The 22,500-nt window shown below is 44.3% G+C and overlaps 2 protein-coding genes across 4 annotated transcripts in view; both read right to left on the minus strand.

Annotated features, from left to right (window-relative positions):
* Positions 1-19,820, minus strand: part of LOC139412932 (solute carrier family 2, facilitated glucose transporter member 2-like) — a 21,880-nt gene extending 2,060 nt beyond the window's left edge. The window contains exons 1-8 of one of the 3 annotated variants that reach the window (XM_071159821.1): positions 19,459-19,820; positions 14,738-14,830; positions 14,463-14,662; positions 14,186-14,310; positions 12,963-13,078; positions 11,794-11,956; positions 10,107-10,213; positions 7,597-7,677 (exon numbers count right to left, since the gene is read on the minus strand). In XM_071159821.1, the coding sequence (XP_071015922.1) occupies positions 7,597-7,677; positions 10,107-10,213; positions 11,794-11,956; positions 12,963-13,078; positions 14,186-14,310; positions 14,463-14,662; positions 14,738-14,830; positions 19,459-19,473 (900 nt within the window). In that variant the 5' untranslated portion in view covers positions 19,474-19,820. Of the gene's footprint in view, positions 1-7,596; positions 7,678-10,106; positions 10,214-11,793; positions 11,957-12,962; positions 13,079-14,185; positions 14,311-14,462; positions 14,663-14,737; positions 14,933-15,115; positions 15,286-19,458 lie in introns of those variants that run through there. The other 2 variants (XM_071159820.1, XM_071159819.1) reach the window with 2 other exon arrangements.
* A 238-nt stretch (positions 19,821-20,058) lies between these two features.
* LOC139412930 (TRAF2 and NCK-interacting protein kinase-like) overlaps positions 20,059-22,500 on the minus strand; it is a 60,836-nt gene continuing 58,394 nt past the window's right edge. The window contains exons 31-33 of the mRNA XM_071159818.1: positions 22,404-22,500; positions 21,981-22,120; positions 20,059-21,863 (exon numbers count right to left, since the gene is read on the minus strand). The exon at positions 22,404-22,500 is cut by the window's right edge and continues 63 nt beyond it. Of these exons, the coding sequence (XP_071015919.1) occupies positions 21,780-21,863; positions 21,981-22,120; positions 22,404-22,500 (321 nt within the window). The 3' untranslated portion in view covers positions 20,059-21,779. The remainder of the gene's footprint in view (positions 21,864-21,980; positions 22,121-22,403) is intronic.

Here is a 22,500-nt window from a genome sequence, read left to right on the forward strand (position 1 = left end):
ACAAACACACACACTAACAATTCTCTCTCACTCAGTAACACTCCCTCTCATTTCTTCCTGTATTCCCTCTCTCAGACACTTGTTCCCTCTCTCCTCTCTCTCTCAGTAACTCACAGCGGTGATTGCAGACAGTTGTTCCCTCTCTCTAAGTAATTCACAGCGTAAATTCCAGACAGTTTTTCCCTCTCTCTAAGTAACTCACAGAGTTGATTCTAGACAGTTGTTCTCTCTCCCCCTCTCTCAGTAACTCACAGCGTGAATTCCAGACAGTTTTTCCCTCTCTCAGTAACTCACAGTGTTGATTCCAGACAGTTGATCCCTCTATCTCAGTAACTCACAGTGTTGATTCCAGACAGTTGTTCCCTCTCTCTCAGTAACTCACAGTGTTGATTCCAGACAGTTGATCCCTCTCTCTCAGTAACTCACAGTGTTGATTGCAGACAGTTGTTCCCTCTCTCTCAGTAACTCACAGTGTTGATTCCAGACAGTTGTTCCCTGTTTCTCAGCAACTCACAGCGTTGATTCCAGACAGTTGTTCCCTCTCTCTCTCTGCAACACACCGCGTTGATTCCAGGCAGTTGTTCCCTCTCTCTCTCCGCTACTCACAGTGTTGATTCCAGACAGTTGTTCCCTGTTTCTCAGCAACTCACAGCGTTGATTCCAGGGAGTTGTTCGCTCTCTCTCTCCGCTACTCACAGTGTTGATTCCAGGTAGTTGTTCCCTCTCTCTCAGCAACTCACAGCGTTGATTCCAGACAGATGTTCCCTCTCTCTCCGCTACTCACAGTGTTGATTCCAGGTAGTTGTTCCCTCTCTCTCAGTAACTCACAGCGTTAATTCCAGACAGTTGTTCCCTCTCTCTCAGTAACTCACAGCGTCGATTCCAGACAGTTGTTCCCTCTCTCTCAGTAACTCACAGCGTTGATTCCAGACAGTTGATCCCTCTCTCTCTCAGCATCTCACAGCGTTGATTCCAGACAGTTGTTCCCTCTCTCTCAGCAACTCACAGTGTTGACTCCAGACAGTTGTTCCCTCTCTCTCAGCAACTCACAGCGTTGATTCCAGACAGTTGTTCCCTCTCTCTCAGAAACTCAAAGCGTTGATTGCAGACAGTTGTTCCCTCTCTCTCAAAAATTCACAGCGTTGATTCCAGACAGTTGTTCCCTCTCTCTCAGTAACTCACAGCGTTGATTACAGACAGGTGTTCACTCTTTCTCAGTAACTCACAGCGTTGATTCCAGACAGTTGTTCCCTCTCTCTCAGTAACTCACAGCTTTGATTCCAGACAGTTGTTCTCTCTACCCCTCTCTCAGTTACTAACAGCGTTGATTCCAGACAGTTGTTCTCTCTCCCCCTCTCTCAGTTACTAACAGAGTTGATTCCAGACAGTAGTTCCCTCTCTCTCAGTTACTAACAGCGTTGATTCTAGACAGTTGTTCTCTCTCCCCCTCTCTCTCAGTAACTCACAGCGTTGATTCCAGACAGTTGTTCCCTCTCTCCCCCCTTTCTCAGTTACTAACAGCGTTGATTCCAGACAGTTGTTCCCTCTCTCTCAGTTACTGACAGCGTTAATTCCAGACAGTTGTTCCCGCTCTCTCAGTACCTCACAGGGTTGATTCCAGACAGTTGTTCCCTCTCTCTCCCCCTCTCTCAGTTACTGACAGCGTTGATTCCAGACAGTTGTTCCCTCTCTCTCAGTACCTCACAGGGTTGATTCCAGACAGTTCTTCCCTCTCTCTCAGTAACTCACAGCTTTGATTCCAGACAGTTGATCCCTCTCTCTCAGTAACTCACAGCGTTGATTCCAGACAGTTTTCCCTCTCTCTCAGTAACTCACAGCTTTGATTCCAGACAGTTGTTCCCTCTCTCTCTCAGTAACTCACATAGTTGATTCTAGACAGTTGTTCCCTCTCTCTCAGTTACTCACAGCGTTGGATCCAGACAGTTGATCCGTCTTTCTCAGTAACTCACAGCATTGATTCCAGACAGTTGATCCCTCTTTCTCAGTAACTCACAGCATTGATTCCAGACAGTTGATCCCTCTTTCTCAGTAACTCACAGCATTGATTCCAGACAGTTGATCCCTCTTTCTCAGTAACTCACAGCATTGATTCCAGACAGTTGATCCCTCTCTCTCAGTTCCTCACAGCGTCGATTCCAGACAGTTGTTCCCTCTCTCTCAGTAACTCACAGCGTCAATTCCAGACAGTTGTTCCCTGTTTCTCAGTTCCTCACAGCGTTGATTCCAGACAGTTGTTCCCTGTTTCTCAGTTCCTCACAGCGTCGATTCCAGAGAGTTGTTCCCTCTCTCTCAGTAACTCACAGCGTTAATTCCAGACAGTTGTTCCCTGTTTCTCAGTTACTCACAGCGTCGATTCCAGAGAGTTGTTCCCTCTCTCTCAGTAACTCACAGCGTTGATTCCAGGCAGTTGTTCCCTCTCTCTCTCCGCTACTCACAGTGTTGATTCCAGACAGTTGTTCCCTGTTTCTCAGCAACTCACAGCGTTGATTCCAGGCAGTTGTTCCCTCTCTCTCTCCGCTACTCACAGTGTTGATTCCAGACAGTTGTTCCCTGTTTCTCAGCATCTCACAGCGTTGATTCCAGACAGTTGTTTCCTCTTACTCTAACTCACAGTGTTGATTCCAGACAGTTGTTCCCTCTTTCTCAGTAACTCACAGCGTTGATTCCAGACAGATGTTCCCTCTCTCTCCGCAACTCACAGCGGTGATTCCAGACAGTTGTTCCCTCTTTCTCAGTAACTAACAGCGTTAATTCCAGACAGTTGTTCCCTCTTACTCTAACTCACAGCGTTGATTCCAGACAGTTGTTCCCTCTTTCTCAGTAACTAACAGCGTTAATTCCAGACAGTTGTTCCCTCTTACTCTAACTCACAGCGTTGATTCCAGACAGTTGTTCCCTCTCTCTTCGCAACTCACAGCGGTGATTCCAGACAGTTGTTTCCTCTTACTCTAACTCACAGCGTTGATTCCAGACAGATGTTCCCTCTTTCTCCGCAACTCACAGCGTTGATTCCAGACAGTTGTTCCCTCTTTCTCTCACTCACAGCGTTGATTCCAGACAGTTGTTCCCTCTCTCCCCCGTTTTCTCAGTAACTCACAGTGTTGATTCCAGACAGATGTTCCCTCTTTCTCCGCAACTCACAGCGTTGATTCCAGGCAGTTGTTCCCTCTCTCCCCCGTTTTCTCAGTAACTCACAGCGTTAATTCCAGACAGTTGTTCCCTCTCTCTCAGCAACTCACAGCGTTGATTCCAGACAGTTGTTCCCTCTCTCTCCGCAACTCACAGCGTTGATTCCAGACAGCTTTTAACTCTTTCTCTCACTCACAGCGATGATTCCAGACAGTTGTTCCCTCTCTCTCCGCAACTCACAGCGTCGATTCCAGACAGTTGTTCCCTGTTTCTCAGTTCCTCACAGCGTCGATTCCAGAGAGTTATTCCCTCTCTCTCAGTAACTCACAGCGTTAATTCCAGACAGTTGTTCCCTGTTTCTCAGTTACTCACAGCGTTGATTCCAGACAGTTGTTCCCTGTTTCTCAGCAACTCACAGCGTTGATTCCAGACAGTTGTTCCCTCTCTCTCTCCGCAACTCACAGCGTTGATTCCAGGCAGTTGTTCCCTCTCTCTCTCCGCAACTCACAGTGTTGATTCCAGACAGTTGTTCCCTGTTTCTCAGCATCTCACAGCGTTGTTTCCAGACAGTTGTTCCCTGTTTCTCAGCATCTCACAGCGTTGATTCCAGACAGATGTTCCCTCTTTCTCCGCAACTCACAGCGTTGATTCCAGACAGTTGTTCCCTCTTTCTCTCACTCACAGCGTTGATTCCAGACAGTTGTTCCCTCTCTCCCCCGTTTTCTCAGTAACTCACAGTGTTGATTCCAGACAGATGTTCCCTCTTTCTCCGCAACTCACAGCGTTGATTCCAGGCAGTTGTTCCCTCTCTCCCCCGTTTTCTCAGTAACTCACAGCGTTAATTCCAGACAGTTGTTCCCTCTCTCTCAGCAACTCACAGCGTTGATTCCAGACAGTTGTTCCCTCTCTCTCCGCAACTCACAGCGTTGATTCCAGACAGCTTTTAACTCTTTCTCTCACTCACAGCGATGATTCCAGACAGTTGTTCCCTCTCTCTCCGCAACTCACAGCGTCGATTCCAGACAGTTGTTCCCTGTTTCTCAGTTCCTCACAGCGTCGATTCCAGAGAGTTATTCCCTCTCTCTCAGTAACTCACAGCGTTAATTCCAGACAGTTGTTCCCTGTTTCTCAGTTACTCACAGCGTTGATTCCAGACAGTTGTTCCCTGTTTCTCAGCAACTCACAGCGTTGATTCCAGACAGTTGTTCCCTCTCTCTCTCCGCAACTCACAGCGTTGATTCCAGGCAGTTGTTCCCTCTCTCTCTCCGCAACTCACAGTGTTGATTCCAGACAGTTGTTCCCTGTTTCTCAGCATCTCACAGCGTTGTTTCCAGACAGTTGTTCCCTGTTTCTCAGCATCTCACAGTGTTGATTCCAGACAGTTGTTCCCTCTTTCTCAGTAACTCACAGTGTTGATTCCAGACAGTTGTTCCCTCTTTCTCAGTAACTCACAGCGTTGATTCCAGACAGATGTTCCCTCTCTCTCCGTAACTCACAGCGTTGATTCCAGACAGTTGTTCCCTCTCTCTCCGCAACTCACAGCGTTGATTGCAGACAGCTTTTCCCTCTTTCTCTCACTAACAGCGATGATTCCAGACAGTTGTTCCCTCTCTCTCAGCAACTCACAGCGTTGATTCCAGACAGTTGTTCCCTCTCTCTCCGCAACTAACAGTGTTGATTCCAGACAGCTTTTCCCTCTTTCTCTCACTCACAGCGATGATTCCAGACAGTTGTTCCCTCTCTCTCAGCAACTCACAGCGTTGATTCCAGACAGTTGTTCCCTGTTCCTCAGACACTCACAGCGTTGATTCCAGGCAGTTGTTCCCTCTCTCTCTCCGCAACTCACAGCGTTGATTCCAGGTAGCTGTTCCCTCTCTCTCAGCATCTCACAGCGTTGATTCCAGACAGTTGTTCCCTCTCTCTCCGCAACTCACAGCGTTGATTCCAGACAGCTTTTCCCTCTTTCTCTCACTCACAGCGATGATTCCAGACAGTTGTTCCTTCTCTCCCCCGTTTTCTCTGTAACACACAGCGTTAATTCCAGACAGTTGTTCCCTGTTTCTCAGTTACACACAGCGTTGATTCCAGACAGTTGTTCCCTGTTTCTCAGCAACTCACAGCGTTAATTCCAGACAGTTGTTCCCTGTTTCTCAGTTACTCACAGCGTTGATTCCAGACAGTTGTTCCCTGTTCCTCAGAAACTCACAGCGTTGATTCCAGGCAGTTGTTCCCTCTCTCTCTCCGCAACTCACAGTGTTGATTCCAGACAGTTGTTCCCACTCTCTCCGCAACTCACAGCGTTGATTCCAGACAGCTTTTCCCTCTTTCTCTCACTCACAGCGATGATTCCAGACAATTATTCCTATTCTCCCCCGTTTTCTCAGTAACTCACAGCGTTAATTCCAGACAGTTGTTCCCAGTTTCTCAGTTACACACAGCGTTGATTCCAGACAGTTGTTCCCTGGTTCTCAGCAACTCACAGCGTTAATTCCAGACAGTTGTTCCCTGTTCCTCAGCAACTCACAGCGTTGATTCCAGGCAGTTGTTCCCTCTCTCTCTCCGCAACTCACAGTGTTGATTCCAGACAGTTGTTCCCTGTTTCTCAGCAACTCACAGCGTTGATTCCAGGTAGTTGTTCCCTCTCTCTCAGCATCTCACAGCGTTGATTCCAGAGAGTTGTTCCCTCTCTCTCTGTAACTCACAGCGTTAATTCCAGACAGTTGTTCCCTGTTTCTCAGCAACTCACAGCGTTGATTCCAGGCAGTTGTTCCCTCTCTCTCTCCGCTACTCACAGTGTTGATTCCAGACAGTTGTTCCCTGTTTCTCAGCAACTCACAGCGTTGATTCCAGGCAGTTGTTCCCTCTCTCTCTCCGCTACTCACAGTGTTGATTCCAGACAGTTGTTCCCTGTTTCTCAGCATCTCACAGCGTTGATTCCAGACAGTTGTTTCCTCTTACTCTAACTCACAGTGTTGATTCCAGACAGTTGATCCCTCTCTCTCAGTAACTCACAGCGTTAATTCCAGACAGTTGTTCCCTGTTTCTCAGTTACACACAGCGTTGATTCCAGACAGTTGTTCTCTGTTCCTCAGCAACTCACAGCGTTGATTCCAGGCAGTCGTTCCCTCTCTCTCTCCGCAACTCACAGTGTTGATTCCAGACAGTTGTTCCCTGTTTCTCAGCAACTCACAGCGTTGATTCCAGGTAGTTGTTCCCTCTCTCTCAGCATCTCACAGCGTCGATTCCAGAGAGTTGTTTCCTCTTACTCTAACTCACAGTGTTGATTCCAGACAGTTGTTCCCTCTTTCTCAGTAACTCACAGCGTTGATTCCAGACAGATGTTCCCTCTCTCTCCGCAACTCACAGCGTTGATTCCAGACAGCTTTTCCCTCTTTCTCTCACTCACAGCGATGATTCCAGACAGTTGTTCCCTCTCTCCCCCGTTTTCTCAGTAACTCACAGCGTTAATTCCAGATAGTTGTTCCCTCTCTCTCAGCAACTCACAGCGTTGATTCCAGACAGTTGTTCCCTGTTTCTCAGTTCCTCACAGCGTCGATTCCAGAGAGTTGTTCCCTCTCTCTCAGCAACTCACAGTGTTGATTCCAGACAGTTGTTCCCTCTCTCTCTCCGCAACACACAACCTTGATTCCAGACAGTTGTTCCCTCTCTCTCTCCGCAACTCACAGTGTTGATTCCAGACAGTTGTTCCCTGTTTCTCAGCAACTCACAGCGTTGAATCCAGACAGTTGTTCCTTCCCTCTTTCTCTAACTCACAGCGTTGATTCCAGAGAGTTGTTCCCTCTCTCTCTCCGCTACTCACAGTGTTGATTCCAGACAGTTGTTCCCTGTTTCTCAGCATCTCACAGCGTTGATTCCAGACAGTTGTTTCCTCTTACTCTAACTCACAGTGTTGATTCCAGACAGTTGTTCCCTCTCTCTCTCCGCAACACACAGCCTTGATTCCAGACATTTGTTCCCTCTCTCTCTCCGCAACACACAGTGTTGATTCCAGACAATTGTTCCCTGTTTCTCAGCAACTCACAGCGTTGAATCCAGACAGTTGTTCCCTCTCTCTCCGCATCTCACAGCGTTGATTCCAGACAGTTGTTCCTTCCCTCTTTCTCTAACTCACAGCGGTGATTCCAGACAGTTGTTCCTTCTCTCTCCGCAACTCACAGCGTTGATTCCAGACAGCTTTTCCCTCTCTCTCCGCAACTCACAGCGTTGATTCCAGACAGCTTTTCCCTCTTTCTCTAACTCACAGCGTTGATTCCAGACAGTTGTTCCCTCTCTCTCCGCAACTCACAGCGTTGATTCCAGACAGCTTTTCCCTCTCTCTCCGCAACTCACAGCGTTGATTCCAGACAGCTTTTCCCTCTTTCTCTAACTCACAGCGTTGATTCCAGACAGTTGTTCCCTCTCTCCCCCGTTTTCTCAGTAACTCACAGCGTTAATTCCAGACAGTTGTTGTGAGAGATGCATCATCAGGGCTACAAACAGCTGCTGCCTGTAGAGAGACGACCGCACCTAGAAGACCACAGACATATTACAGCATTAATACAGGACTACAGACACACATCACATTATTAATACAGGACTACAGACACATATCACATTATTAATACATGACTACAGACACATATCACATTATTAATACAGGACTACAGACACATATCACATTATTAATACAGGACTACAGACACATATCACATTATTAATACAGGACTACAGACACATCTCATATCATTAATACAGGACTACAGGCACATATTATATCATTAATACAGGACTACAGACACATATCACATTACTAATAGAGGACTACAGACACATATCACATTGTTAATACAGGACTACAGACACATATCACATTATTAAAATTGGACTACAGACACAAATCACATTACTAATAGAGGACTACAGACACATATCACATTGTTGATCCCTCTTTCTCAGTAACTCACAGCATTGATTCCAGACAGTTGATCCCTCTTTCTCAGTAACTCACAGCATTGATTCCAGACAGTTGATCCCTCTCTCTCAGTTCCTCACAGCGTCGATTCCAGACAGTTGTTCCCTCTCTCTCAGTAACTCACAGCGTTAATTCCAGACAGTTGTTCCCTGTTTCTCAGTTACACACAGCGTTGATTCCAGACAGTTGTTCCCTGTTCCTCAGCAACTCACAGCGTTGATTCCAGGCAGTTGTTCCCTCTCTCTCTCCGCTACTCACAGTGTTGATTCCAGACAGTTGTTCCCTGTTTCTCAGCAACTCACAGCGTTGATTCCAGGTAGTTGTTCCCTCTCTCTCAGCATCTCACAGCGTCGATTCCAGACAGTTGTTCCCTCTTTCTCAGTAACTCACAGCGTTGATTCCAGACAGTTGTTCCCTCTCTCTCCGCAACTCACAGCGTTGATTCCAGACAGCTTTTCCCTCTTTCTCTCACTCACAGCGATGATTCCAGACAGTTGTTCCCTCTCTCCCCCGTTTTCACATCATTAATACAGGACTACAGACACATATCACATTATTAATACAGAACAACAGACACATATCACATTATTAATACAGGACTACAGACACATCTCATATATCACAAATCACATTACTAATAGAGGACTACAGACACATATCACATTACCAATGTAGGTCTACAGACACATATCACATTACTAATGCAGGTCTACAGACACATCACATTACTAATGCAGGTCTACAGACACATATCACATGTTTAATACAGGACTACAGACACATATCACACTATTTATATAGGACTACAGACACATATCACATTATAAAAAGAGGACTACAGACACATATCACATTACCAATGCAGGACCCCAGACATATCACATTACTAATGCAGGACTACAGACACATATCATATTACTAATGCAGGCATACAGACACATATCACATGATTAATAGAGTACTACAGACACATATCACATTACTAATATTGGACTACAGACACATATCACATGATTAATAGAGAACTACAGACACATGTCACATTGTTAATAATGGACCACAGACACATATCACATTGTTAATATTGGACCACAGACACATATCACATTGTTAATACAGGACTACAGACACATATCACATTATTAATACAGGACTACAGACACATATCACATTGTTAATATTGGACCACAGACACATATCACATTGTTAATACAGGACTACAGACACATATCACATTATTAATACAGGACTACAGACACATATCACATTGTTAATACAGGACTACAGACACATATCACATTATTAATACAGGACTACAGGCACATATCACATTACTAATGCAGGACTACAGACACATATCACATTATGAATACAGGACTACAGACACATATCACATTACTAATGCAGGACTACAAACACATATCACATTATTAATACAGGACTACAGACACATATCACATTATTAATACAGGACTACAGACACATATCACATTATGAATACAGGACTACAGACACATATCACATTACTAATGCAGGACTACAGACACATATCACATTATAAATACAGGACTACAGACACATATCACATTACTAATGCAGGACTACAGACACATATCACATTATTAATACAGGACTACAGACACATATCATATTATTAATACAGGACTACAGACACATATCACATTACTAATGCAGGACTACAGACACATATCACATTATAAATACAGGACTACAGACACATATCACATTATTAATACAGGACTACAGACACATATCACATTACTAATGCAGGACTACAGACACATATCACATTATTAATACAGGACTACAGACACATATCACATTATTAATACAGGACTACAGACACATATCACATTATAAATACAGGACTACAGACACATATCACATTATGAATACAGGACCAGACCGACATGGATTAGACAGCAACAGACCAGATGTTCAGTAGACTAGATATTGAACGTACCAGTACAGCGATAGAGACTTGCGCCTCCTTCTCCACCTCCTCCTTCTCCCTCCTCATCTCCTCCAGGTCAGCTGATGGGTCATACTCTCCCTTCAGACGATGCAGACCTAAAAACGCACACACACACATCAAGTGTGTATTTTGGACACACCTACTCATTCAAGGGTTTTTATTTATTTCTACTATTTTCTACATTGTAGAATAATAGTGAAGACATCAAAACTATGAAATAACATGTAGTAACCACAAAAGTTTTAAACAAATCTAAATAGCCACCCTTTGCCTTGATGACAGCTTTGCACACTCTTGGCATTCTCTCAACCAGCTTCATCTGGAATGCTTTTCCAACCGTCTTTTCCAACAGGAGTTCCCACATATGCTGAGCACTGCTTTTTCTTCACTCTGCGGTCCAACTCATCCCAAACCATCTCAATTGGGTTGAGGTCGGGTGATTGTGGAGGCCAGGTCATCTGATGCAGCACTCCATCACTCTCCTTCTTGGTTAAATAGCCCTTACACAGCCTGGAGGTGTGTTGGGTCATTGTCCTGTTGAAAAACAAATTATAGTCCCACTAAGCACAAACCAGCTGGGATGGCATATCACTGCAGAATGCTGTGGTAACCATGCTGGTTAAGTGTCCTTGAATTCTAAATAAATCACAGACAGTGTCACCAGCAAAGCACCCCCATACGATCACACCTCCTCCTCCATGCTTTACGGTGGGAACTGCACATGCGGGGATCGTCCGTTCACCTACTCTGCGTCTCACAAAGACACGGCAGTTGGAAACTAAAATCGCAAATTTGGACTCATCAGAGCAAAGGACAGATTTCCACCGGTCTAATGTCCATTGCTCGTGTTTCTTGGCCCAAGGAAGTCTCTTCTTATTATTGGTGTCCTTTAGTAGTTGTTTCTTTGCAGCAATTTGACCATGAAGGCCTGATTCACGCAGTCTCCTTTCAACAGTTGATGTTGAGATGTGTCAGTTACCTTAACTCCGTGAAGCATTTATTTGGGCTGAAATTTCTGAGGCTGGCAACTCTAATGAACTTATCCTCTGCAGCAGAGGTAACTCTGGGTCTTCCTTTCCCGTGGCGGTCCTCATGAGAACCAGTTTCATCATAGCGCTTGATGGGGTTTTGCTACTGCACTTGAAGAAATGTTCCATATTGACTGACCTCCATGTTTTAAAGTTATGATGGACTGTTGTTTCTCTTTGCTTATTTCAACTGTCCTTGCCAAAATATGGACTTATTATTTTACCAAATATGTCTATCTTCTGTATACCACCCCTACCTTGTCACAACACAACTGATTGGCTCAAACGCATTAAGAAGGAAAGAAATTCCACAAATTAACTTTTAACAAGGCACACTTGTTAATTGAAATGCATTCCAGGTGACTACATCATGAAGCTGGTTGAGAGAATGCCAAGAGTGTGGAAAGCTGTCATGAAGGCAAAGGGTGGCTACTCTGAAGAATCTCAAATATAAAATATATTTTGATTTGTTTAACACGTTTTTGATACTACATGATTCCATATGTGTTATTTCATAGTTTTGATGTCTTCACTATTATTCTACAATGTAGAAAATATAACAAATAAAGAAGAACCCTTGAATGAGTAGAAACTTTTGACTGGTAATGTATTTTCTAAGAGAGAGCTGAGATTTCTACAGTACATACTCTTCTTGGCCTCCTCCACCATGCCTCTCTTGATGTAGAGGTATCTGGGACTTTCAGGACACAGTGGCAGCAGTAGAGACTGTAACACAGCAGGAGCTCCAGACAGACCCAGCAGCAGCGGCCAGTAGTAGTCATTACCCAGGAGGAACTCTAGACCTAGCACCTGGGGGACAAGGGGACAGAGATGAGGGACAGACATAGAGAGAGACAGGGGGACAGAGATTAGGGACAAACACAGAGAGATACAATTAGGGACAAACACAGAGAGAGACAGGGGGACAGAGATTAGGGACAGACACAGAGAGACAAGGGGACAGAGATTAGGGGACGGACACAGAGAGACAAGGGGACAGATATTAGGGACAGACATAGAGAGAGACAAGGGGACAGAGATTAGGGACAGACACAGAGAGACAAGGGGACAGAGATTTGGACAGACATAGAGAGAGACAGGGGGACAGAGATTAGGGACAGACATAGAGAAAGACAGGGGGACAGAGATTAGGGACGAACACAGAGAGAGACAGGGACAGAGATTAGGGACGGACACAGAGAGAGACAGGGACAGAGATTAGGGACAGACACAGAGAGACAAGGGGACAGAGATTAGGGACAGACACAGAGAGACAAGGGGACAGAGATTCGGACAGACATAGAGAGAGACGGGGGACAGAGATTAGGGACGAACACAGAGAGAGATGGGGACAGAGATTCGGACAGACATAGAGAGAGACAGGGGGACAGAGATTAGGGACAAACACAGAAAGAGACAGGGGGACAGAGATTAGGGGACAGACACAGAGAGACAGGTGGACAGAGATTAGGGACAAACACAGAGAGAGACAGAGGGACAGAGATTAGGGATGGACACAGACAGGAACGCAGGGATAGAGATTAGAGGACAGAAAGAGACAGGGAATAGAGATTAGAGGACAGAAAGAGACAGGGGAATAGAGATTAGAGGACAGAAAGAGACAGGGAATAGAGATTAGAGGACAGAAAGAGACAGGGAATAGAGATTAGAGGACAGAAAGAGACAGGGAATAGAGATTAGAGGACAGACACATAAATGTGTGTGTGTGTGTGTGTGTGTGTGTGTGTGTGTGTGTGTGTGTGTGTACGCGTGTGCGTGTGCGTGTGTATGCTTGCACATGTGTGTGTGGTCTTACCTGACTCAGTAGTATACCAGTAACAGTAGCCAGTTGATGTAAGGTTCCCAGAGCTCCTCTGTAGGCCATGGGAGCGATCTCCCCTATATACATAGGAACTAGCCCTGAGGACAGACCTGAGAGAGAGAGAGAGAGAAGGTTAGAGAGAAGGGGGAGATAGAGAGAGAGAGAAGGGGAGAGAGAAGGGAGAGACAGGGGGACAAACGTAAAATACCAAAAATTGCATGCAGGGCAGAATTAGGCCGATACCAGGAAAAAATCCAAAATCCAGGAAAGAGCCATTCAATTCTACAACCACCGAAAAGGAAGTGATTCCCAAACCTTCCAAAACAAAGCCATCACCTACAGAGAGATGAACCTGGAGAAGAGTCCCCTAAGCAAGTTGGTCCTGGGGAACTGTTCACAAACACAAACAGTCCTCACAGAGTCCCAGGACAGCAACACAGTTAGACCAAACCAAATCATGAGAAAACAGAAAGATAATTACTTGACACATTGGAAAGAATTAACAAAAAAACTGAGCAACTAGAATGTTATTTGGCCCTAAACAGAGAGTACACAGCGGCAGAATACCTGACCACTGTGACTGACCCAAACTTAAGGAAAGCCATGACTATGTACAGTACAGACTCAGTGAGCATAGCCTTGCTATTGAGAAAGGCCGCCGTAGGCAGACATGGCTCTCAAGAGAGGACAGGCTATGTGCACACTGCCCACAAAATGAGGTGGAAGCTGAGCTGCACTTCCTAACCTCCTGCCAAATGTGTGCAATCACAGCAGCAAGATTTGTGACCTGTTGCCACAAGAAAAGGGCAACCAGTGAAGAACAAACACCATTGTTAATACAACCCATATTTATGTTTATTTATTTTATCTTTTGTACTTTAACTATTTACACATATGACATTTGAAACGTCTTTATTATTTTGGAACTTTTGTGAGTGTAATATTGCCTGTTAAATTGTATTGTTTATTTCACGTTTGTTTATTATCCACTTCACTTGCTTAGGCAATGTAAACATATGTTTCCCCTGCCAATAAAGCCCCTGGATTGAAATTGAATTGAGAAAGAGAGAGAGAGGGGAGAAGGGGGCGAGACTAGAGAGTCAGTACAAGCTTTGTTCACACTTGCAGTGATAAGGATGTGCATAGTGGACAGAGCCGGGCCGAACACTTCCTTCCTGATGTGCTGTAGTGTGTGACTCAATGTATTGATAACTCACCACAGTAGAATCCCATGACACATCGTCCAGCGATGACCATGATGTGAGGTTTCCACATCTTAGCCATCACCATCAGTAGACCTGCTATTACTGCTAACACATTCACCATCAACATGCCCTTCACCCTGCACAGACAGCATAGTCATTAGCTCAGTGGGCTAACACAGTCTTGTGGCATACAGATGACCCGAGTTCAAACCCAGTCAGTCACACAAGCGCATTCAGTTTCGTCTTGAGACAGATAGAGGAAGAGGGAGGTTCGGATGCTCACACACACCTTCCTCTCAGGTCTCCAATGAAGCCCACCAGGAAGGACGACACCATTCCCCCAATGGAGAAGATCGACACAGACAGAGACCAATACATGACCACAGAGGGATGCACTTCCTGCTTCTCTGTCTCTGTACTGTTCTCTGATAGGAGGAGAGGCTCCTCAGGGAGCACCCCCAGGGACCGCCCATAATGCTGCTCTATCACCTAGGAAACAAAGTAAAGGTTTGTAATAGTACTTGCTGTTTACTCATGACTAAAATAGACAGTGTGTGCGTGTACCTTCTGTGGCGCATTGATGACTCCCAGGCTGTATCCGAACTGTAGAGAACCCAAGACTGCTGAAAACACTGCTAGGGTTAGAGTGCCTGTCAGCTGCTGTAGGACACACAGATGTGAAAAGGTGCCTGTAATGAGCTGACCTAGTGGGCAGGGAATCAGTTCAATGCACCATGCGGTCCCACCTGCTGTAAAATACTGCTTATAACAGAACAACAAGACATCTTCACATTACTCAGTGTTACGGTTTCCTGATTCAACTAATCAAGGGCTTGATATTTACTTGACTTGTTGAATTAGGTGTGTGACACATGCTGTTAATAAAAATATATGGACATTTCTGCTCTGTCCAAAATTACAACATACTGATTGCAATATTACCACAAAAATGGAGGTGGCAAGTGGAAAGGTAGGGAACTTGTTTGTTGGCCCTGCATTAAAGACCAAAATTGGCAACAAGAAAACCCTGTAATAAATACAAAAATATAGCAGTTTTATTTGAGGACCAAAACGTTGACCAAAACGCCATACATTTCTCATAAGAAACTAGCTCCCTGGTATACAGAAAATACCCGAGCTCTGAAGCAAGCTTCCAGAAAATTGGAACGGAAATGGCGCCACACCAAACTGGAAGTCTTCCGACTAGCTTGGAAAGACGGTACCGTGCAGTATCTGCTCGATCATCCTATTTTTCCAACTTGATTGAGGAAAATAAGAACAATCCGAAATTCCTTTTTGATACTGTCGCAAAAGCAGCATTCCCCAAGAGAGGATGGCTTTCACTTCAGCAGTAATAAATTCATGAACTTCTTTGAGGAAAAGATCATGATTATTAGAAAGCAAATTACGGACTCCTCTTTAAATCTGCGTATTCCTTCAAAGCTCAGTTGTCCTGAGTCTGCACAACTCTGCCAGGACCTAGGATCAAGAGAGACACTCAAGTGTTTTAGTATTATATCTCTTGACACAATTATGAAAATAATCATGGCCTCTAAACCTTCAAGCTGCATACTGGACCCTATTCCAACTAAACTACTGAAATAGCTGCTTCCTGTGCTTGGCCCTCCTATGTTGAACATAATAAACGTCTCTCTATCCACCGGATGTGTACCAAACTCACTAAAAGTGGCAGTAATAAAGCCTCTTTTGAAAAAGCCAAACCTTGACCCAGAAAATATAAAAAACTATATAGAATCTTCCATTCCTCTCAAAAACTTTAGAAAAGGCTGTTGCGCAGCAACTTACTGCCTTCCTGAAGACAAACAATGTATACGAAATGCTTCAGTCTGGTTTTAGACCCCATCATAGCACTGAGATTGCACTTGTTAAAGGTGGTAAATTACTTTTTAATGGCATCAGACTGAGGCTCTGCATCTGTCCTCGTGCTCCTAGACCTTAGTGCTGCTTTTATACCATCGATCACCACATTCTTTTGGAGAGATTGGAAACCCAAATTGGTCTACACGGACAAGTTCTGGCCTGGTTTAGATCTTATCTGTCGGAAAGATATCAGTTTGTCTCTGTGAATGGTTTGTCCTCTGACAAATCAACTGTAAATGTCGGTGTTCCTCAAGGTTCCGTTTTAGGACCACTATTGTTTTCACTATGTATTTTACCTCTTGGGGATGTCATTCAAAAACATAATGTTAACTTTCACTGCTATGCGGATGACACACAGCTGTACATTTCAATGAAACATGGTGAAGCCCCAAAATTGCCCTCGCTAGAAGCATGTGTTTCAGACATAAGGAAGTGGATGGCTGCAAACTTTCTACTTTTAAACTCGGACAAAACAGAGATGCTTGTTCTAGGTCCCAAGAAACAAAGAGATCTTCTGTTGAATCTGACAATTAATCTTAATGGTTGTACAGTCGTCTCAAATACAACTGTGAAGGACCTCGGCGTTACTCTGGACCCTGATCTCTCTTTTGAAGAACATATCAAGACTGTTTCAAGGACAGCTTTTTTCCATCTACGTAACATTGCAGAAATCAGCAACTTTCTGTCCAAAAATGATGCAGAAAAATTAATCCATGCTTTTGTCACTTCTAGGTTAGACTACTGCAATGCTCTACTTTCCGGCTACCCAGATAAAGCACTAAATAAACTTCAGTTAGTGCTAAATACGGCTGCTAGAATCCTGACTATAACCCAAAAATTGGATCATATTACTCCAGTGCTAGCCTCCCTGCACTGGCTTCCTGTCAAGGCAAGGGCTGATTTCAAAGTTTTACTGCTAACCTACAAAGCATTACATGGGCTTGCACCTACCTATCTCTCTGATTTGATCCTGCCGTACATACCTACACCAACGCTACGGTCACAAGACGCAGGCATCCTAATTGTCCCTAGAATTTCTAAGCAAACAGCTGGAGGTAGGGCTTTCTCCTATAGAGCTCCATTTTTATGGAATGGTCTGCCTACCCATGTGAGAGACACAAACTCGGTCTCAACCTTTAAGTCTTTACTGAAGATTCATCTCTTCAGTGGGTCATATGATTGAGTGTAGTCTGGCCCAGGAGTGTGAAGGTAAACGGAAAGGCTCTGGAGCAACGAACCACCCTTGCTGTCTCTGCCTGGCCGGTTCCCCTCTTTCCACTGGGATTCTCTGCCTCTAATCCTATTACAGGGGCTGAGTCACTGGCTTACTAGGGCTCTTTCATACCGTCCCTAGGAGGGGTGCGTCACTTGAGTGGGTTGAGTCACTGATGTGATCTTCCTGTCTGGGTTGGCCCCCCCCCCCTCCCCTTGGGTTGTGCCGTGGCGGAGATCTTTGTGGGCTATACTCTGCCTTGTCTCAGGATGGTAAGTTGGTGGTTGAAGATATCCCTCTAGTGGTGTGGAGGCTGTGCTTTGGCAAAGTGGGTGGGGATATATCCTTCCTGTTTGGCCCTGTCCGGGGGTGTCATCGGATGGGGCCACAGTGTCTCCTGACCCCTCCTGTCTCAGCCTCCAGTATTTATGCTGCAGTAGTTTATGTGTCGAGGGGCTAGGATCAGTTTGTTATATTTGGAGTACTTCTCCTGTCCTATCCGGTGTCTTGTGTGAATTTAAGTATGCTCTCTCTAATTCTCTCTTTCTTTCTCTCTCTCGGAGGACCTAAGCCCCAGGGCCATGCCTCAGGACTACCTGACATGATGACTCCTTGCTGTCCCCAGTCCACCTGGCCGTGCTGCTGCTCCAGTTTCAACTGTTCTGCCTGTGATTATTATTATTTGACCATGCTGGTCATTTATGAACATTTGAACATCTTGGCCATGTTCTGTTATAATCTCCACCCAGCACAGCCAGAAGAGGACTGGCCACCCCACATAGCCTGGTTCCTCTCTAGGTTTCTTCCTAGGTTTTGGCCTTTCTAGGGAGTTTTTCCTAGCCACCGTGCTTCTACACCTGCATTGCTTGCTGTTTGGGGTTTTAGGCTGGGTTTCTGTACAGCACTTTGAGATATCAGCTGATGTACGAAGGGCTATATAAATAAATTTGATTTGATTTGATACAGGTTGCAAAATAGTTGGATGTACCGATTCCATGGCACATGGTCTATGAACTGAGTGTTTCCATTTGCTGCGAAGAGACAGAGTCATTAGCTCACTTGTTTTTGGTCAAAGGTTCAGGAATGGCTAAACAATTGCAACATTTAATTGGAGCTAACTCTGCAAATAGCACTGCTGGGTAAAGTCATAGTCAATCGGCCAATAATGTAATAAAACTCTTAGCAAAGGTGTTTATCTTTCATTTACAATCTGTAGAAACTACGAGAATAGAAAGGTTCAGAACTTTTGTGAAACATCACACAGTGGAAAATCTACGACAGCTAGAAGTCAAAACTGGATGGTCTTCAGAGATAGATGGGAGGGGTTGAGGAGAGCTGAAGGATGGGACTGAAAACAAACCAAAGATAACTCATGTAAAATATACTGTCCATGAAATGTACGTAGAACGTATAAACTGGAAGTAGAAGCCCAAGTATTGTTGTCCATTAGTTTAATCCAATTAGGGGAAAAAAATAAAGAAGGGAAATATATTAAATAAGATATATATTTAAAATAAGAGATATTTACTAAACAATATATATATGGGGGTTGGAGATGATGCAGTCAATTACAATGATGGAAGCTACAATCTGTCTGTAATATTAAAGCTGCTCTGCCCCCTAACAAAGTGATAAAGGTGTGTCAATGATGGAATAAAACACAGACTGCTTGCTGCTGTTCCTGTTTCCAGATGTATTTCTGTCAGAACTAAAAAAACTAACTGATCGAACCAACTCTCTCATGCCATCAACAAATGAACTGTCAAATGAAATGGTTCAATCACGACACACGATGCATACGTACACGATGCACACATTCAGGGGCGGCAGGGAGCCTAGTGGTTAGAGCGGTGGGCCAGTAACCGGAAAGGTTTCTGGATCAAATCCCCGAGCGGACGAGGTAAACATCTGTCGTTCTGATCCTGAACAAGGCAGTTAACCCACTGTTCCCTGGTAGGCTGTCATTGTAAATAAGAATGTGTTCTGAAGCCTAGTTAAATCAAATATAAACACACTCTCACACACACACTCCTGTCCTTGTGTGTAGCTACAGAGTGTCAGTCAGGATTGAACAGTAGGAGCTTTGACTACATTATAAAACCAGCAACTTGGCTTTCGACGTCTGTTTAGTAAATGGATTAGATACCTCAAAACGAGCGTGTGTGTGTGTAAAAGTGTACAAAGATCTTACCTTTCCCGACTCCATGACGGGTTCAGAGTCTTGACACCAGCTCCAACAACATGAACTGATCACACACACACTTCCAGGGTAATCATCAATCGCTGGGATCACGCTGTGTCCACGCACTCATCTCGACATACACACAGCACTGGACAGAAAGACGCACCGGAGCAGAGCACCTCTCTATCTGTACACCTTACTGGTGGGTGTTCATCATTCATGTCATCATTACCATTTACACATGGTGCCTAACACACTTCACCTCCTGTCTTAGGTTGTGTTTGTCACCCTGTTTTCATGGTGGTTCAACTCTGTGATAGTGATTAGTGAACACACACACAGTGTCTGGGCTGGTATCCACTGTTCACACACACCCTGGTCATCCTGAGCTCAGCACAATCGCTCTAAATGAGGGGGAAGGTCTGACACTGACACACACACACACACACAAACACACACACACAGGGAGGGACAGTATTAGGTAGGGTTAATGATATACCTTCAACAGGGACAAAGTCTGAGGGTCGGTGGCCTCAGCTGATAACTTACACTGCAACCCCTACACACACACCACAGAATATAAACAGAAATACGTACAAAAAAAAAGAATAATGTTCTAGTATCATTTATTTGACTGTTTTACAAAACATAGAAACCAAAACATTAGTGATGAGTTTGTCATTCAGAAACAAAGAGGTCTAGAGTTTTTCTTTTAAAGAGTCCAAAAGTAGTGATCAGCAGCCTGTTCACCAGATAGAGGTGTATCACACACACACACACACACACACACACACAGCACAACTCTTTATTGCTAACATTCTAAAAAGCAACCTGTCTCCATAACAGTAACTTAAGCAGTAACTTAAGCATGACATTTAAAGGAGCAGTCTGGAAGTTTAATTTCCCGGACAAAAGGGTTTCCCCTGCACTTGTTTGTAATTTGAGGGAGTGGGTCTCGGTGAATGTAATATTTCTTTGATGAATGTGTTTGCAGTCACTAAATATACATACATGACCCACACACACATACCTCACAGAACTGTTGCATTCTGGGTAATGGAGTTCTTCAGCATGGCTTAAAAAGCATTAAAGAAAACAGCTTCAGATGTTCTCGTCTTTGTTTTCAGAAATGCAAATGTATTTAATAAAATGTCAAACATTATTTAATTTTTTTATAAATTAAGTTTTGTTTAAGATAAAATGATCATGTTCAATCTAAGGACATAAGATGCTATGAAATAGTTAATATAAAATGGTAAACCAACAGAAAGAGTGAACAAAACAACGGTAGATAAATCAGATGGCTTCATCATGCTTGGCACCGTACAAACAGGAAGGAGTCACAATCAGACCAGACCAATCAGGTGGGAGACAGCTTTACACACAGAGACAGATAAGACAGACAGACAGACAGACACAGAGTGGTTCATTCTCAGACAATTCTCAAATGATTCTCAGTTGAATCAGGTTTTACTCTGGCATTTCAGCATAACATAAAACACACAAACTGAACGGCAGAAACTAGCAGTGTGCTGTGCAAGTTATCAAGCTCTTCACATTACAATTCAAAAGTCATTTTAAAGTACCTAAAGAAACAAGAAACAAAACTTGAACAATGTGTTATTTAAAAGACAGAATGAAAGCATATTTCTAGTAAACAGCAGAATGTTGTTATTCTTGTTTTGTTTTAACAGTTAATCTGATGCAGCACCTTGAGAATTGAAAGACTTCAGAGTGGATAGAGGGACAGGAGGAGAAGAGGAGGGAGACAGAGGCGGGGATTTTGTTTTAAAGGGACATAGCCGATATTTTAGAGAAGAGGGGTGGAGTGGTGGAGAGAGGGGGGAAGTGAAGGATGAAGTGGAGGAGAGAAAGAAAGATTAGGATCCGGAAGTTCCGGTTCGTCTCCACAGACGGTAGTCGAGATCTTGGAAAACCGGGAAACCAGCGCCCCCTTTATCTAAACACTCCTCTACCTTCAGACTCCTCTTCATAATAGTCATGTATCTCTTTATTATTTCATTCTTTATAGTGCTTTAAGTCTGTTACAGTGTTGTAGTCTCTCAGTGTTTCACTGTCTTCAAGTTTGATTCTCTCAGAGCCTGATTCATTTACACTTCAATTCTTTCACACTGATTTGATATTTGATTCCCTCAGCGTTCGATTCATTCAGCGTTTGATTCTCTCAGTTAGATTCAGTGTTGGACTTTTAGGGTTCAGGGTGCGATTTGATTCTCTTGGTCCATTGTTTTAATTGGCGTCTGAAATTAGAGTTGGCCCGTGATCGACAGCTGAGCATTCCAATAGGAAGATGGTGGGAGGAGTTAGTTTCACCAGTTCATCATGGAGCTACGGTTGAGGGTCATGAAGAAGACCTGACTGCTGCCTCCAGACCTCACCGATGCAAAGAACACCTAGACACACACACACCCAAACACAAACAGCATGATAAGACATGATTGATACAGGCAATAGAGAATATGAATGTGTGTGTGTGTGTGTGTGTGTGTTTGTGCGCGCATGTTGTTTACCTTGTCATTCCTCTCACACAGGAACTTGAGTCTCTGGGCTCTCTTGTGCATGAAGACCCCGTCCAGGTGTCCTGTCTCCACAGACCTGATCTCTATGGCCTTCTCCCCCCAGCCCATGATCTGGCTAGAGTGGATATAGGCTGGAGGAGCAAAGATAGAAAGCGAGAAAGAGAAAGAGAGAGAAAGAGAAAGAGAAAGAGAGAGAGAGAGAGGGGAGAGTAGATAGAGAGGATGAAGGAGAGAGAGAAGTTAAAGAATACACTATTAGTTTCACTGTAGACTACATTGTTCTATTATGGAACACAACAGTTGAGATTGAATCTGATTAAACTTCACAGGAACCTAAACAAGTTCCCACAGGCCTAAAACGAAGCTGAGCTCACACAAACACCCACACAAAAACACACACACACACACACTCACCAACAGAAGTAGGCATCTCTCCCCACTGCAGCACGACGTCTTTAGTGATGCGTCCGTAGGTATTGACGTAGACTCCCTCATCTTCATAACACAACAA

This window comes from Oncorhynchus clarkii, chromosome 7 (genome assembly GCF_045791955.1).
Source record: "Oncorhynchus clarkii lewisi isolate Uvic-CL-2024 chromosome 7, UVic_Ocla_1.0, whole genome shotgun sequence".
NCBI classification, from domain to species: domain Eukaryota; kingdom Metazoa; phylum Chordata; class Actinopteri; order Salmoniformes; family Salmonidae; genus Oncorhynchus; species Oncorhynchus clarkii.